The following is a 13,553-nucleotide window of genomic DNA, read 5'->3' as shown; positions in this document are numbered from 1 at the left end:
TGGGCTGTATTCACCCAACCTATTGATTAATTTATTTATTTAATCAGTGACTACACTTGTGTGTCACTTGTAGGTTAAAAATTATAAGATCTATTTGTGGGCAAGCGGCCAACAGCGACGCCTATTTAGCTTGTCTACTTAGCTGAAGCCATATGGATGCAAAATTACTTTCCTGTTGCCTGTAAAATATTTGCCAAAAAGTAAGATTTTTTTTTTCATGTTACAATAAAATTTCTACAAATTATATTTGTTGTTGGGTGCTGCACTTTATGAGTTTGTTGCATTGTACTCAGAGTAAGACTTTATATTGGAAATAGGAGCTAGATGCAGAGGTTATAAGTGAAGCTTAAAGCTGGGGACTTATTTGATGGTGAAATACAATCTTGAGAGGCTGATTAACTAACTTTGTTAAACAACAGAAGAAAATCTAAAAGACTGGCCAGTAAAGCAGGAATTATTCTGATACTTTATGTTTCCTGTAGACTTTATGTTTTCTAACATTTGCCTGAAACTTCAATTTCTCAGACACTTTTGAATACCAGGGACCATTTTCTTAATCATTCAGAATAATTCAGTAAGACAGCTCATGGAAATTGGCTTAGATTGACACATGTGCTAAAGCAAGGGAGAGGAAAAAGTCTACAGATTCTGAAGAGAGGGAAGAAGGATAACTTGTGGTCTCAGAGCTCTGTAACATCCCCGAGGTCTATGCTATTCCTGTGATTGCTTTGCTAAATGGAGAATGTTTGGACTCTCCTACCTGTGGTTTAGCCTTCTGGCCAAAGTTTTCCGAGCCCATTCATTATAGTCGTGGCTTTTGCACAAACAGAAGGATTCAGTCTTGTACGCCACATGCTGGAACACTCAGCCTTCTTGTTCCCATGATTGTGTAAAGAAGCAGATAAGTGGAGTTGTGGGGAGTGGGGGATGCTGGGGTGGAGTTGTGTCATTGAATTACATATCAGAGACATGGCTGCCCATTACTGCGAAAGACATTCACCGTGGTAGAATTACAGTTTCTGTTCAGTGTAGCTGCAATCTGCTAGGCTGCGGTGCTCAGTATCATGGGGAGGGGGAGTTTCTATTAAAAAAGGTACAGTTTAGGAAAAAAGCTATACTCTTAGAAATCCTCTGAAATTTAATGATAAAACCTAATGTTTGGGTCTTTTCAGTGCTTTCATTTTCCAGTACACTTCTAAGCAAAACCATTTTTCATTTTAATATTGTATTTTATGCTTCTGAATTTCTTCCTTATCCTGTTAACCTGTGTATGGGTCTTAGTAAATAATCCCTGTCAAGCAGGACTATGTTGGAATAAATTAGGCAGAGTTCTATTGAATTTGATGGCTGAGTTGATAAGTCATTCAAAGATTATTTATAAACTTCAAATGTTTTTGTTTGTTTGTTTTAAACAAAACTGTTTTTTGTTTGACAGGTATCCTATAAGAAGGATGTGCAAGATACTCATAGATACACTGAAGTGCTGAACAGGCCAGACATAAAGATAGCAACTGAGATAACAAAGATAATAAGTGATGTATGTTCTCCTGTTACTCTATTTGTATTTTTAGACATATTATTTTATTTATTACAATTTCAGTCAGATTGTTTAGAATACTGCTGAAATTCTCAAACATCACGAGCAGAAAACCTGCACCCCCAAATCTGATATGAAGGTTTGATTAAAAAAATCCCCAAACCCAACAAAACCCCCCACATTGCCTGGTATATTACAAAGTCACAGTTTCTTCTATGTTGGTGTTAACAGTAAGACTTTTACAATTATCGGTCATTGATCTAAAGACAACGTTAAGCTTACTAAAGTTGGTATTGTTTCAACTTTATTCATGATAACCATTCTCAAAATAAGTCATATGCTTGTATGCTATACTGCACTTCAGAAGACACAGCAGGCTCTTTTTTCACCTCAGTACAAGAGAAGCTCGCATCCCAGGACTCCCCTTCCTCCTCCCATCTTGGCCAGCAGCGACAGGGAAATGCAGTTCCCCGCTGCCCTCCTGAGAGCTGTGCAAACACGCTGCTTCTTGCATGAGGGCTCTCCTCCCCAACCTCCCCTCTCAAATTCTTTTCCCTCCCACTGTGACTCCTGCTAATGGATAGGTCAAGGAGCAGTTTGAGAAGCAGCAATGTGTGATCCAGTTCAATATTTTATTGTGGACAACTCAAACAAGATATATATATAAAAAAACCCTGATCCAAGATTTTAAGTAACTGCTAGTGGTTTCATGTGAGACTGACTAAGCACCTACGGAGAGACAGTTTTAAGAGACCTGAGATTCAACTTTTGAATATTCAGGATTTTCTGGAAACCAAGAACTTCACTAAGTCTTATGTTCATCTCCCAAATTTACTAATTACTGTTCAAGCCTCCTTTGAGTTAGAGTGGCTTTGGGACTTTTATTTCTCTCAGTCTGTTTTTATGACGTGTCCTTGCTGATTCACAGTGCCTGAGTAATGCAAGAAGCCTATTTTAGGCAACGGGTAATTTAGTTTGTGATATCGCAAAGCACCTATTGTCGATTCATCTGTGCTGTTTTCTAATGCATTGTGGAAAAAAATTGCAGCAATTTGCATGGGAGGCAGTTCAGCTGGAAAGATCGTGTAACACCAGCCCTGCGGGACTAATTCCGCTCTGTTACACCAATGCAACCTCGCTGACATCCAGCAAGACTGCAGTGGTAAAACTGAGAGTGGAATTTGACCTCACATTTCAAAAAAGCTGCCCCTCAGCTTAGTTTTGTTTCAAGACTAGTTTCAGCTGCTGCAGATAATCTTGTGTAAACTGCAGACCCTGTTGTAAGAAATGCTAAGACACTGTAACTCATTCTGACTTGACTGAGAGAACAATATTTCTCAGGCTTAAGCTATGCATTTGGTTAAAGTTAATTTTGTGAATGCTGTGCATTGTGTTTTACAGTAAATATTACGTTGTTAAGGAGCTGAAGCCTGAGAAGGGCTTTTTTTGGAGCTGATTAGAACAGCTCTGAAAGTAGTGTCAATGCAGATCACTAAATGATACTTTTTCTACTAGCTTTAAAGCTTACATTTCTCGTGATAAAACAGAGCAAACAATTTAATAGTGATTCATATTAATTTTTTTAAGGCTGAGTACAAGAAAGGAAGGGGAGACATGAATAAGGAGCCTGCTGTACTTGGAAGACCAGATTTTGAACATGCTAAAGGAGTTTCAAAACTATTAAGCCAAGTAAGATTCTCTGTGATTTTACAATGACTTCATTCAGATATCTCGTTCCTAGTAATGCAAGAAAATATTTAGATTTTTAGGTGATTATCTCTAATTGCATGAAGATTACGTTCACAAACTTTTTTCATACAGTATTGCAATGACTGTTAAATTTAAGATTCTTAGGAAACAGAATATGGATTTTAATGCAAAAATACAATGAACTTTGACTGTTACAACTCATCTTTTGTGGAGATGGTGTATATTTATACAGATTATCTAGGATTTCTAAAATATTAACTGTATGTAATTTAGAGGCAAATTTTGCTACTCATTCAGTTGGAGTGGAACCTTACCCTGTGATTAATCCCACTGAAGTAACTGGGGTCTTTTGTGTAACTGCTTGCTAATGTGCGTAATGGGATCTGAATTTGCCTGACATGTAAACTACCCGCCTTCCCTTCCCCTGAAACTGAACCTTTTATGTACTACTTTCTGTTATATATTAACCTCAAAAAAAAAAAAAGAAAAAAAAAGGAAAAAAAAAAAGGAAAAAAAAGAAAAATGGAGGGATTACTTTAGTCCATAACTAAAAAGAAAGCTGAAAACACAAATATTCCCTCTTTTACTCTTAAGAGTCTTCTACTCATAAGATCTACTTATAAAACTACTACAGATCAGCCTGGCATCATGAGAAGGGATTTTTGACTGCTGACCTGTTTTTTTTTTTTCCTGGTTTTTTTTTTTTTTTCTTTTTTCTGGAGTAGTTCTTTAACAGTGCCTTGCATAATCCTCACTAGTAATCCTGTCAGGCTACACTTAGAGCTTTTGTAAACCCAGGAACAAGTTCTGCCCTCCTGTAGGAGGAGGATAACGCCCTTTGATTGGAGAAGGCCGTGCCAGCCTTCCCAGAACTAGAAAAAACCCCAAGTGAAGTAGTGTATAGACTAGAACAGTCCACAAATCAGTGTGGAGTAACAAATACTTGTGATTTGGCTAGATAGTAAATGACTTCCCTAGAACTAGGATAAAATGAGAATAATGGGTCGTAGAGAACAAGCTGCAATGTCTGGTTGCCAGAGGTTGAGCTCCTCTTGCTGTCATCAAATGCTGTTCTTAGATACCTGCCATGTCATTTCCTGTTTCACACTGGACCATCATTAACTTTGAAGCATTAATACTGCACAAAGGGAAAAAGGAGAAAATACGTGGTTTTTTATTGCTTTGTTAATGATGTGCTCAGAATCAAAATTAGTTTGTGTTTTTCAAATAGATTTCTTTCTTCCATTTTGTAATGGATCATGTGTCCATTCCTTTGCTGATGGGTAAGTCTGCTAAGAGATTCTTTTGCGTTTAGCATTGTGCAGACTTGGAAGTCAACCTGCGCTTTCTAGGAAAAGCCAGTGCGATGCTTGCTTAGACCTGGGTGTCACTTATAGGAAAGGAGCTGTCTGTCATATCACAAACACCTTTAAAAGAGTTCATATCTAAATTTAGTGTGTGGTATCCTTTATTTCTGCTCAGTGGCTGTATACACACTCCTTTCCTTGCAGCCTGTTTCAGAATCTAGTGGGCTTGCAGCTGTCTGTTGTCACAAATGGGGCCGCAGCGGATCCCTATCCAATAGCCCTCTCCATCTCACTAAGCCTGGTACCCTTGAGGTTGTGGCCAACAATCGCAGCAATCAAAAAATACCAGCTGGATCATGGGGTCCTGCAGGCTGATGCTGAGCCAGCTGCATCATAGGCTTCATCAATGCACTTTTTATCTCATTTTTATTAGATGTGCTTTTCCTCTTGGACAATGCGTGCTGCATCTGCAAAAGCTTTATAATGGACTCTCTTCTCTGCCAGGGACTGGGATGGCAGCAGTTCTAGTTGAGATCCTTCTGCAGAAGAGAGCATTTGGTGTGCAGTTTTAACTTCTTTAGAGAGTCCAAATAGTGCAGGTGTGGCAGGAAGAGAGGAGCAGTTGACAAAATGTAGCTTGCTTATTTGTAAAGAAGATTCTTACTAAACCTTGGTGGTCCAAACTCTGCAGCCACTGGGCCTGGATCCAAGTTTTGGGATCCTTCCTTCTCTTGTCTTCTCCTCAGTCTACGCTGTTGTGGCTGCTTACAGTGTGTGTGATGGGCCACGTACTTTTAGAAAGGGAGGCAGTGCTTCAGCCTGACACTCCGCTGCCAGCCGTCTGCATACAGCAGCGTGGAGGCCGTAAACACCATGCTGCTCTCAGCAGTGAGGAGGGTGCACTCAGCAATTCCCCACCTCCTCTGAAGCGAAGGCAGTGGCCATGAGCTGTCTCATGTTTTTGTATGTTTTTTGAATCATTATAACACTTAGACACACTGATCATAAATCAGGAGCACAGAAAAATGAAGATGACCCCTGTGTCCAAAGAGCAGGGTGGTGGGGCAGGATGAGGAATGCACCTGTGCTGTAGGAGAGGAAGAGCCCTAAATGTGGGTCAGTCGTGTCAGTCCTCTTCATGCAAGGATCGTGAAGCAAGCTTGTAACAATTATGAGATTAAAAAAATAGTGAAGTTAATGATCTCTTTATTGTCTCCAGGCTCTGGCTTTTAGGGTTTCCATTTGTTTCTCAGCAAATGGGAGCATTATAAACTTTCTGTGCTGAAAGTTGATAATCGCCCTTAATAGCATGAATCTATAAGTTGAGACATGCAGAGAAATATTAGTTATTTGACCCTCACAGTAAATTTGCAAAGTTGACAATTCTGATGGATGTAATGGGAAGAGAAGATGATAACATGTTTTAATGTTGTGCATATGGGTAGGTAATTTAGGGAGTATAGAGAACAGGAGCAAGAAGAGGTCAGGCAGTGTGGGTGTAACGAAGGGAGAAAGCAATCAAGGCAAGCAGGAAGGCAAACAAAGTGAAGAAAATAGTGTTAATGTTTGACTGGCACTCAAGGCTCTACAAAATCAGTATACCCTCTCTCTCTTTTCCTTTTTTTGCTTCTTTCTTTTCTTTTTCTTTTCTTTTTTTTTTTTCTTTTTTTTTTTTTTTTTAATTTAACAAAGCTTTTGACAACAGCAGCAGCAAAAAGAATAGCTCCCAGGACTAGTATATTTACCCACAGCACGTGGTAACCCCTTTCTGTTGATTTTATACCAAATTTAAAAGAGAAACTGTGTTAGCCCTTGTGAAAACATGAAGCTTGTCAATTTGCTGAATGTCCATTGAAAAATTTGAGCTATTTTTTTGATTTTTTACAAAAACAAGCTCTAGTTTACGTCTTCTTTATGTCTTCTAATGCATTTATTAGCTTTTTCAAAGAGCTGCTGATATGAAGTATTCCGCTTACGGTGTTCAGTAAGTGGTTTTATGATTAATAATTTTGGATATTCTTCTTTAATGCTGAATCTGGTGCTTATTGTTTCAGGGATAAAATTGTTAGAGGTAGAATGTTTTTCAAAATGTACCTTCTCTGAGATTGTCAGTAACAACACAAAGACCCTAAGGTTTTCTCAGTCTTTTTTTTTCTTTAAACTCTGCTAGTGCTTTTAGCAACCAATATTTTAATTTAACTCTTTGTTTTTGTTACATTTCCTTCAATATCTATGTGCTCTGAGAGGTTTTTTATTTTTTTAATGTTTTCATATGGTCATGAGGAAATGCTTTAGCTGCAAGTGTCTGCTTCATCCTGGGATCCCAGTGGTTGAATGATTCAATTTTTGTAGTTTCTTTGTAAATCTGAACAGTGGGTGATGTCATCCGCTTCTGAAACTGAACACTCCCTGTGTGAACAGCTTTGAACTACAGATTTGATTTAGGAATGTTGCTGCAAAGCTTCAAAAGACACTGCTCTGTCCAGCTGCAATTCTGACTTTTATAGGTTTTGTGTAAGGCCGATGAGAAGTTTGTTTATCCAGGCCTTATTTAATTCCAGTTTGGTTTTTCAGGGATGTTGTTGTGTTAAAAGCCTGCAAAGTCTGCTCTTTCTTCAGCAGCAATTAGAGAGCAGCTTCCACACATTTCTTTTAAATTAACTCCCACTACATACTTTCTAAAAAAATAAACAAACTTAAGACTTTAATTAAGATGGTAAATAAGTAGCCATCATTTTAAACCCTCATTAAAGTAAAGCTTTTGGTTAATGATGAAATTTGTAGATCACCTTCCATTAACAACTGTCATTTCTACTCCCACTTTTGCTCTTCCACCATGTTACAGCGTTGCTAAGACCTTGCCCCTTCAGATGTTTTAGAAATCACTGATGAAGTATTTTTCTTCCTTGTTTTTAATCAGAACCCTTTCTCTCGGGCATATTTTTCCCCTTTAAACTGCATTCATAACTTTCTCCTGTTCAAAAGAAGGATAAATACATGCGCGTTACTTCACAGTGACTCATCCACGGGCTTGCTCTTGTCTCTTCTCCCTCTCCCACCCCACGCTTTCTTTCAAAAGGGAGAAAGAAACAGGAAAACACCGATAAAAGAGAAAGTGAATGTGCGTGTAGCTTTCAAGGAGACAAATCCCCTGTGACAAGTCAGAGTTAAATTACTGCTGGAACTGCTCTTGAGATACTGCCAGGGTCATCTGATATTATTGCGCGGCCTCCATTTTGCCCCAGAGCGACATGTGTCATGGTGTTGGGGAGGAGAGCAAAGGCAAGAAGCAGAGCAGCCAGATGAGGCAGCAGGGCCTAGAGGGACTGGGACTTTCCTCACTGCAACAGGAATGTTTACAGTTGGATTGGTTGGCGGTCTTCTTGAATTTGGGACCCTCCTGCACATCAGCATCAGGACACAGAGCCCTGTGAAGAGACGGTCCACTGGCTCCCCCTCTTTCCTTCAGTAGCAGCGGTGTGATCTGAAGTGACACTAACAAGGATTTATTACTGGAATCTCTAGCTTAAAAAATATTCCAAAAACTGGGATGAAATGGCTGCAGCTGGACGATGGCGAGACAGTTGTGAGGAGAGGTGCCTTTGGCACTGACGCTTTCACACTTAACCGCAGTATCAAGGACCACGTTGTGCATTGGGTCTGCGTACACTGTCTGTGGCCATTTGTTGGCTGGGCGGAAGACAGCTTGCAGCAGTTGGATATTTAAACTCTTGTGCACGATGTCTTTATGATGTGAGCTGATGCCCAAGGAGTAAAAGACAATTTTGCTGATCATGCTGACTAGATCCCTGATTTGTAGGCTTTTTGAATCACATATTACAGCACTGCCTGATTTTTATTAGAAGGCAAGTTTTGGATACACCTTTTAAAAGAGAAAAGCCCTCGGATTTATTCATTTGCTGCTCATACAGAATGTGGATTTGCCTTTGACAAAGACAGTGTCTTTGTATTCAGATATATGCTTTTGCACTTGATCCAAAGCCAAGGCAAATATCAAACAATATGAACCAGATGAATCTACCAGAAGGCAACAGATATTCTTTTCTAGAGTTAGTGTGAAAGATTGTGAAGTTCATAATGTGTCAGATAAAGTTTCTCTTTAAAAGTAGCAATGTTTTAGAATTTCCTTCCTTTGAAAAATTAACCTAAGTGCTGGAATTGTAATGTAGTTCTTGAACATATACAGTTAGTTTCTGTTTGGGTGGCTTAGTTTTGGTTTCTTGTTATCCTGATTAATGAAAGATTGGGCATCGTGGCTAAACATAACAAGGTCGTGTAAGCTAAACCATGTTGAGAGTCTTTTGAGGCAAGGAAGAACTAAAAAGGAAAAAGAAAATTCTTCCCACAACTAAGGCTGAGAAAAAAATAATTTTGGAAGGAGAATGTTTGAGGTGGTTTAACCACTTTATCAGACATTCATGTGGGAATAGAGAAAAAAGGAGTAAGGAAAAAGCCGCATATTTATTTAATGCAGAGCATGGTAAATTATAATGGATGTTGCCTCGGCTCAGATATCAGGTGTCTGACTAACATTCATGAAAGCAGCATAATTCAGGCTGAACTTTATTCTTCTCCATTATGCCCAGCTGCTGGAAAGAAGCAAGGCATATGTACAAGGTCTCCAGATGTTTGATGATCATGCACAACAAGGGGGGCAAAGAAAGGAGATTTGCTATTTGTTTGATTTAATATTTTCAGATTCTGAATTCAGTTCTTCAGCATGTTTTATGGAATTTTTGTGATTTATTTACTTTTAATGCTATTGCCTCAACATTTATGTATTGCTCATTTCCTCTTACATGTGTTGTCATTCCCCCTTTGTCTTTTGAACAAGAAGAAAAGAGAGTGAAAGTGATGGCAGTCAGTCATTTAATTATGCTTTCTAACACTGTAATGAGGTGGGCATTGTCCCCAAGAAGGGACTGTACTACAGAGAGATTCCTCAGGGTCTTGTGGGAAATTTCTGGCAGAATTAAAAATAGACCTGGGGGCTCTGGTGACCGCCTAGCACGGCGTGAGTGACACGTGGACCTGGTGGTGGGAAGACAGCAGAGTGGGAAGTTTGATTCTGACTTCTCACTTTCAAGTGGTTGAAAAATTTACAAGTGATCTATTTTACAAGTTTTACAATTTAGTAATCTTATAAATTGTTGTTTTGTTAAAACCACACTTTTGATTTTAATCATGAATTGAATGATTCTCAGTGAGTAGATTATTGTTGCTAGTTGAACAGCTCTGCTTTGTTTGATTACTCAGGTGAGTCATATGGTTTTGTTTCTGTTTCCTTTTTATAAATCCTTCAGCACCAGTAATCGCATATGACAATCTTAAAATTATTTTTTTATTTTAGTAATATGCAGATGCATAAAAATTTCTTTGAAACCAGAATAAGACAGTCACAGGTGTGGCTAAACTGAGCTTCTTTAAACATCTTCATTGTTTAAAGATTTATGGATAAGGCAGTTGCCCTTGATAAGCTCCTTTGTAGTCTGAATTGTCTGTGCCTTCTTTAAGTGCTACATGTTAATATTAGATATGTTTGTTCTGGTGGAAGGTGAAATACAAAGAGCAGTTCAGTAAGGAAATGAAGAGCCACCAGTACAATCCTCTTGACAGTGCTTCCTTCAAGCAAGCACAGATTGCATCCACCTTGGCAAGTGACGTAAGTGAATTTGCTTTGTATTTTACATGCATTTACATCCTGAAAAACCTAACATTTGTTCTCAAGCAGAATTTCTTTTTCCATCTTACGAATTACTCTGAGCAGCAGTCTCTGCTGTACAGTGCGTCTGCATAGCAGGTACAGCATGTTATCCATTTCTTCCTCTGCTTCTGACAAAGCCCTTCTCCAAGGGCCTTCAGGGGTTTTCATAACCATTTTGGATGAGATTCACCTTGCTTAACTTTGTGTTTCAAAAGGTATGACTGCTTACTCTGAGCTAATCGCCTTGTACTCGGTCCCTTTGTATTTGGGAAAGAAATAAACAGGTCTGGAGGGCAGTTCTTCTGACCTGTTGTAGGTGCCTGTCTTTAAAAGAGCAAAGTGCTGGCATCTCTCCAGTGGTTGTAGAAGGAGGTTGCATGAGCAGCTCAGATTTGGATGTCTATCTTTTAGACTTCATTCTGCCGGTTGATCTTCTGAATGGTATTACAAAGTATAGCAGTGCTAGATGCAGCAATGGGTGCCTGCTGCTGGACCAGGTTGAGGAAAACATCTATATTGAGTGATAATGCTGTTGGGATGATATATTTAACAGTGTGCCTAATGCTAAAAATGTGAGCTCTTCTTTGAGGCTATGATTGCAGTTAGCCAAGAGGCAAGCCTGCCTTCATTCTGTAGTCCGGTATTTCCAAAGTGTGGGGCACGACCCAATGGGAACAGGAGAGGCTGGCTCTGGGAAGGGTCCAACAGAATATGTAATTGTTTCCAAAATCTAAATGTTTAGTGAAAAATTCATTGAGGTAATGATTATTATAGAGATATACTAATTGAGTATTGTTGATCTGAAGTCTGCCTAAATCAGTGAAGAACGCTATACATAAGTGGAAGTGACTAAAGGTATTGGTTTAAAAGATTTATTATCCAAGATAAGTAAGGTGGCTAGTTTTGTTCCTGTAAAGATGGGCATCCAGCTATCAGAAGTATGGAAAATTCTGCTGTAGGCTGATAGGAAGTTATCTTCTGCTACTTAAGTGATTATCTTTTGTCTTAGGTGACTATATTGCTTATATTTGCTGAAAGCAATCTGTATTCAGTAAAATATCCAGGAGCATTTCTGTTTAACTTTTTTATATAAAACTTTTTTATTTGAACAGTTAGTGTAATTTCTGAATCAAAAGAACAAGAATCAACAGTGTTTAAAATGAGTAAACTCAAAGTGTTGAGGAATATACTCTTGATTTAAGAAAAAAAGAAAAAAAGAAATAGAAATAATTCTTTTCTAGTCTGAAAAGTCATACATAGTGTGATTTTGTTCTAAGTGTCCTTTTTGAGGGAGAGTTTGAGTAGTTCCCAAATACTTGTTCAGTGGAATGAATCCTTTATTGATTTTTCCTTTTCCTCCAAATAATAGTAAATGACCACCATCTAGTGGCTGGTAGAGATTGTTCAGGCAAACAATGCTTTCTGTTTCTGGATGGCCACACTGTAATATGAAGCTGTGAATTATTTTGCTAATCTTTATTTTACATAACCTGAATTCTCTTTGCAGGTGAATTACAAGAAAGATTTGGAAAGCCTACATGATCCAGCCTCTGATCTACCCAACCTGCTATATTTAAACCATGCTTTAAATATCAGCAAAACACATAGCGATGTAAGTAGCCTTTATAAGAATGATCTGGAAAATACATGTAGTAAGGAAGGTAGTAGGTATAGTCACTGTAGAATAAATAAATCTTTGGTATTTGCTTCTTGGTCTCATATGTAGTAGACTGTGGTGGTGTAACCGTAGTAGTTGGGGCATGTAGTGAAGAAAAAAGGGCTTTTAGGGAGAGATAGTTCAGTTATTAGAACAACTAATACACTGGGTAAGAATCACACAGACTTCTGGTACTTGAGCATTTCTTCTTACGTGGCTGAAACCTTGTCTGTTTTTTCCTTTGTTGATCTAATATACTTCTTTCCTTGCAAGTATTGTTTTGCCTAAGATCTTACTTAGTGCTTTCATCTGCAAGTCTCTGTACAGAAGTGACCATTATACTAGTTTAATATTTGGACTTCTGCCATAAACAGCTTCTCAAGAGCTAGCTTCCCTTATTGCTTCTCTGTCTAAACCTTTTTTCCCTCCTAAATGTCTGAAGCTTCCCACAGTGGATCAGGTAATAGGCACGTACTCCATTCTGCCACGTAACCAGACACGCTCCTTGGTGGGGCTGGTGGTCTGACATAGGATAGTGATGGGGTTGAAATGGGGAGGAAGAGATAGGAAACCCCTGGCTTCTGTGCAATGCTGAAGCTTCTCTCCCGCTCCAAGAGCACTTATGCTACACGCGCGATGCTTGTAGGCTGGTTAGCTGCATTTGTCGTCTTTACTCCAGAAACCACAGAAGGGCTGCAGAACTGCTGTGGAAAGGCATGAGTGGGTGGTGTGGGGAAGGAATATTGCTCATGGTCAGCCGGAGGCAAGCACTTTACAGTCATTAGGGTTAGCCCTAATGGCTAGGACCATACTGGGTCATCTTTGGAGTCAGTGCCTGCTTATGGAAGCGTATGTGTAAAATAATCAAAATAATCAAGCCTTCCTAGTTGTACTTGATTTTTGTGTTGCTCTTTCGTGAATTAAAGCTTGCTTTTTATCTGTCTCACTCCAATAAGTGAAGCTAACACTGACTATCCCCTTCTGTATGGGTAATAAATGAGTTGATAGGTTTCACTTCCTACATTCTTCATTTTGGCCTAATTCTAGTTTCCTTCAGCAGAAGGTAAGATTGACATTCTTTTTGCTGATTAAATGAACACCCTCAGAATGAATTTCATATTTGTCATCTTATCTGTAATGAGATAGAATCCTGGAGTTTCCCTGAAGGTAGCTCACTACTTGCAAAATTTATTTCTTTCTATTGCCCAGGAAGGGTTGATTCATTTTGTCTATGCCCTCTTCTGAGGACTCCATAAATACCGAGTCTCTGATTTTTGCATGTCCAGATGCTGGTGGATATTGTTTCTTGCTGCAAGCAGGAAGAAGTATGCTTTGCCAGTCCCTAAGGTCTCCACTGGCTATTTGTCTTCTATAGAAATGCCATTTCCAAAATCCTTCTCAGATTTGACCTTCCCATGTCATCTCTTTGATTTTAACATGACTTACTCTCCTGCCTTTCTCCATGCTTTTCCAATACTTTCTTTGTGGTGTTCTCCTTGTGTCTCCAGAGTTCATACCAAATCTTTCTTGAAGTCTGCTTCCACTGTATGAAACTATAATACCAATGCAAAGCTGTTTGTTATACAAGTACATCTTCTATGGGAATAAATTCCAGCA

At 38.9% G+C, this 13,553-nt stretch overlaps 1 protein-coding gene across 11 annotated transcripts in view; it reads left to right on the top strand.

Moving 5' to 3' along the window:
- NEBL (nebulette) overlaps positions 1-13,553 on the top strand; it is a 270,611-nt gene that overhangs the window by 196,526 nt on the left and 60,532 nt on the right. For 9 of the 11 annotated variants that reach the window (XM_075746329.1, XM_075746330.1, XM_075746331.1 and 6 more), the window contains 4 exons: positions 1,436-1,537; positions 3,125-3,226; positions 10,130-10,237; positions 11,787-11,891. The exons of the other annotated variants lie outside the window; for them this stretch is intronic. In XM_075746329.1, coding sequence (XP_075602444.1) covers positions 1,436-1,537; positions 3,125-3,226; positions 10,130-10,237; positions 11,787-11,891 — 417 coding nt within the window. The remainder of the gene's footprint in view (positions 1-1,435; positions 1,538-3,124; positions 3,227-10,129; positions 10,238-11,786; positions 11,892-13,553) is intronic. 11 annotated transcript variants of the gene reach the window in all.

The sequence above is a fragment of the Balearica regulorum genome, chromosome 2 (genome assembly GCF_011004875.1).
Source record: "Balearica regulorum gibbericeps isolate bBalReg1 chromosome 2, bBalReg1.pri, whole genome shotgun sequence".
NCBI lineage: Eukaryota > Metazoa > Chordata > Aves > Gruiformes > Gruidae > Balearica > Balearica regulorum.
This window is presented reverse-complemented; position numbering and strand designations above follow the sequence as displayed.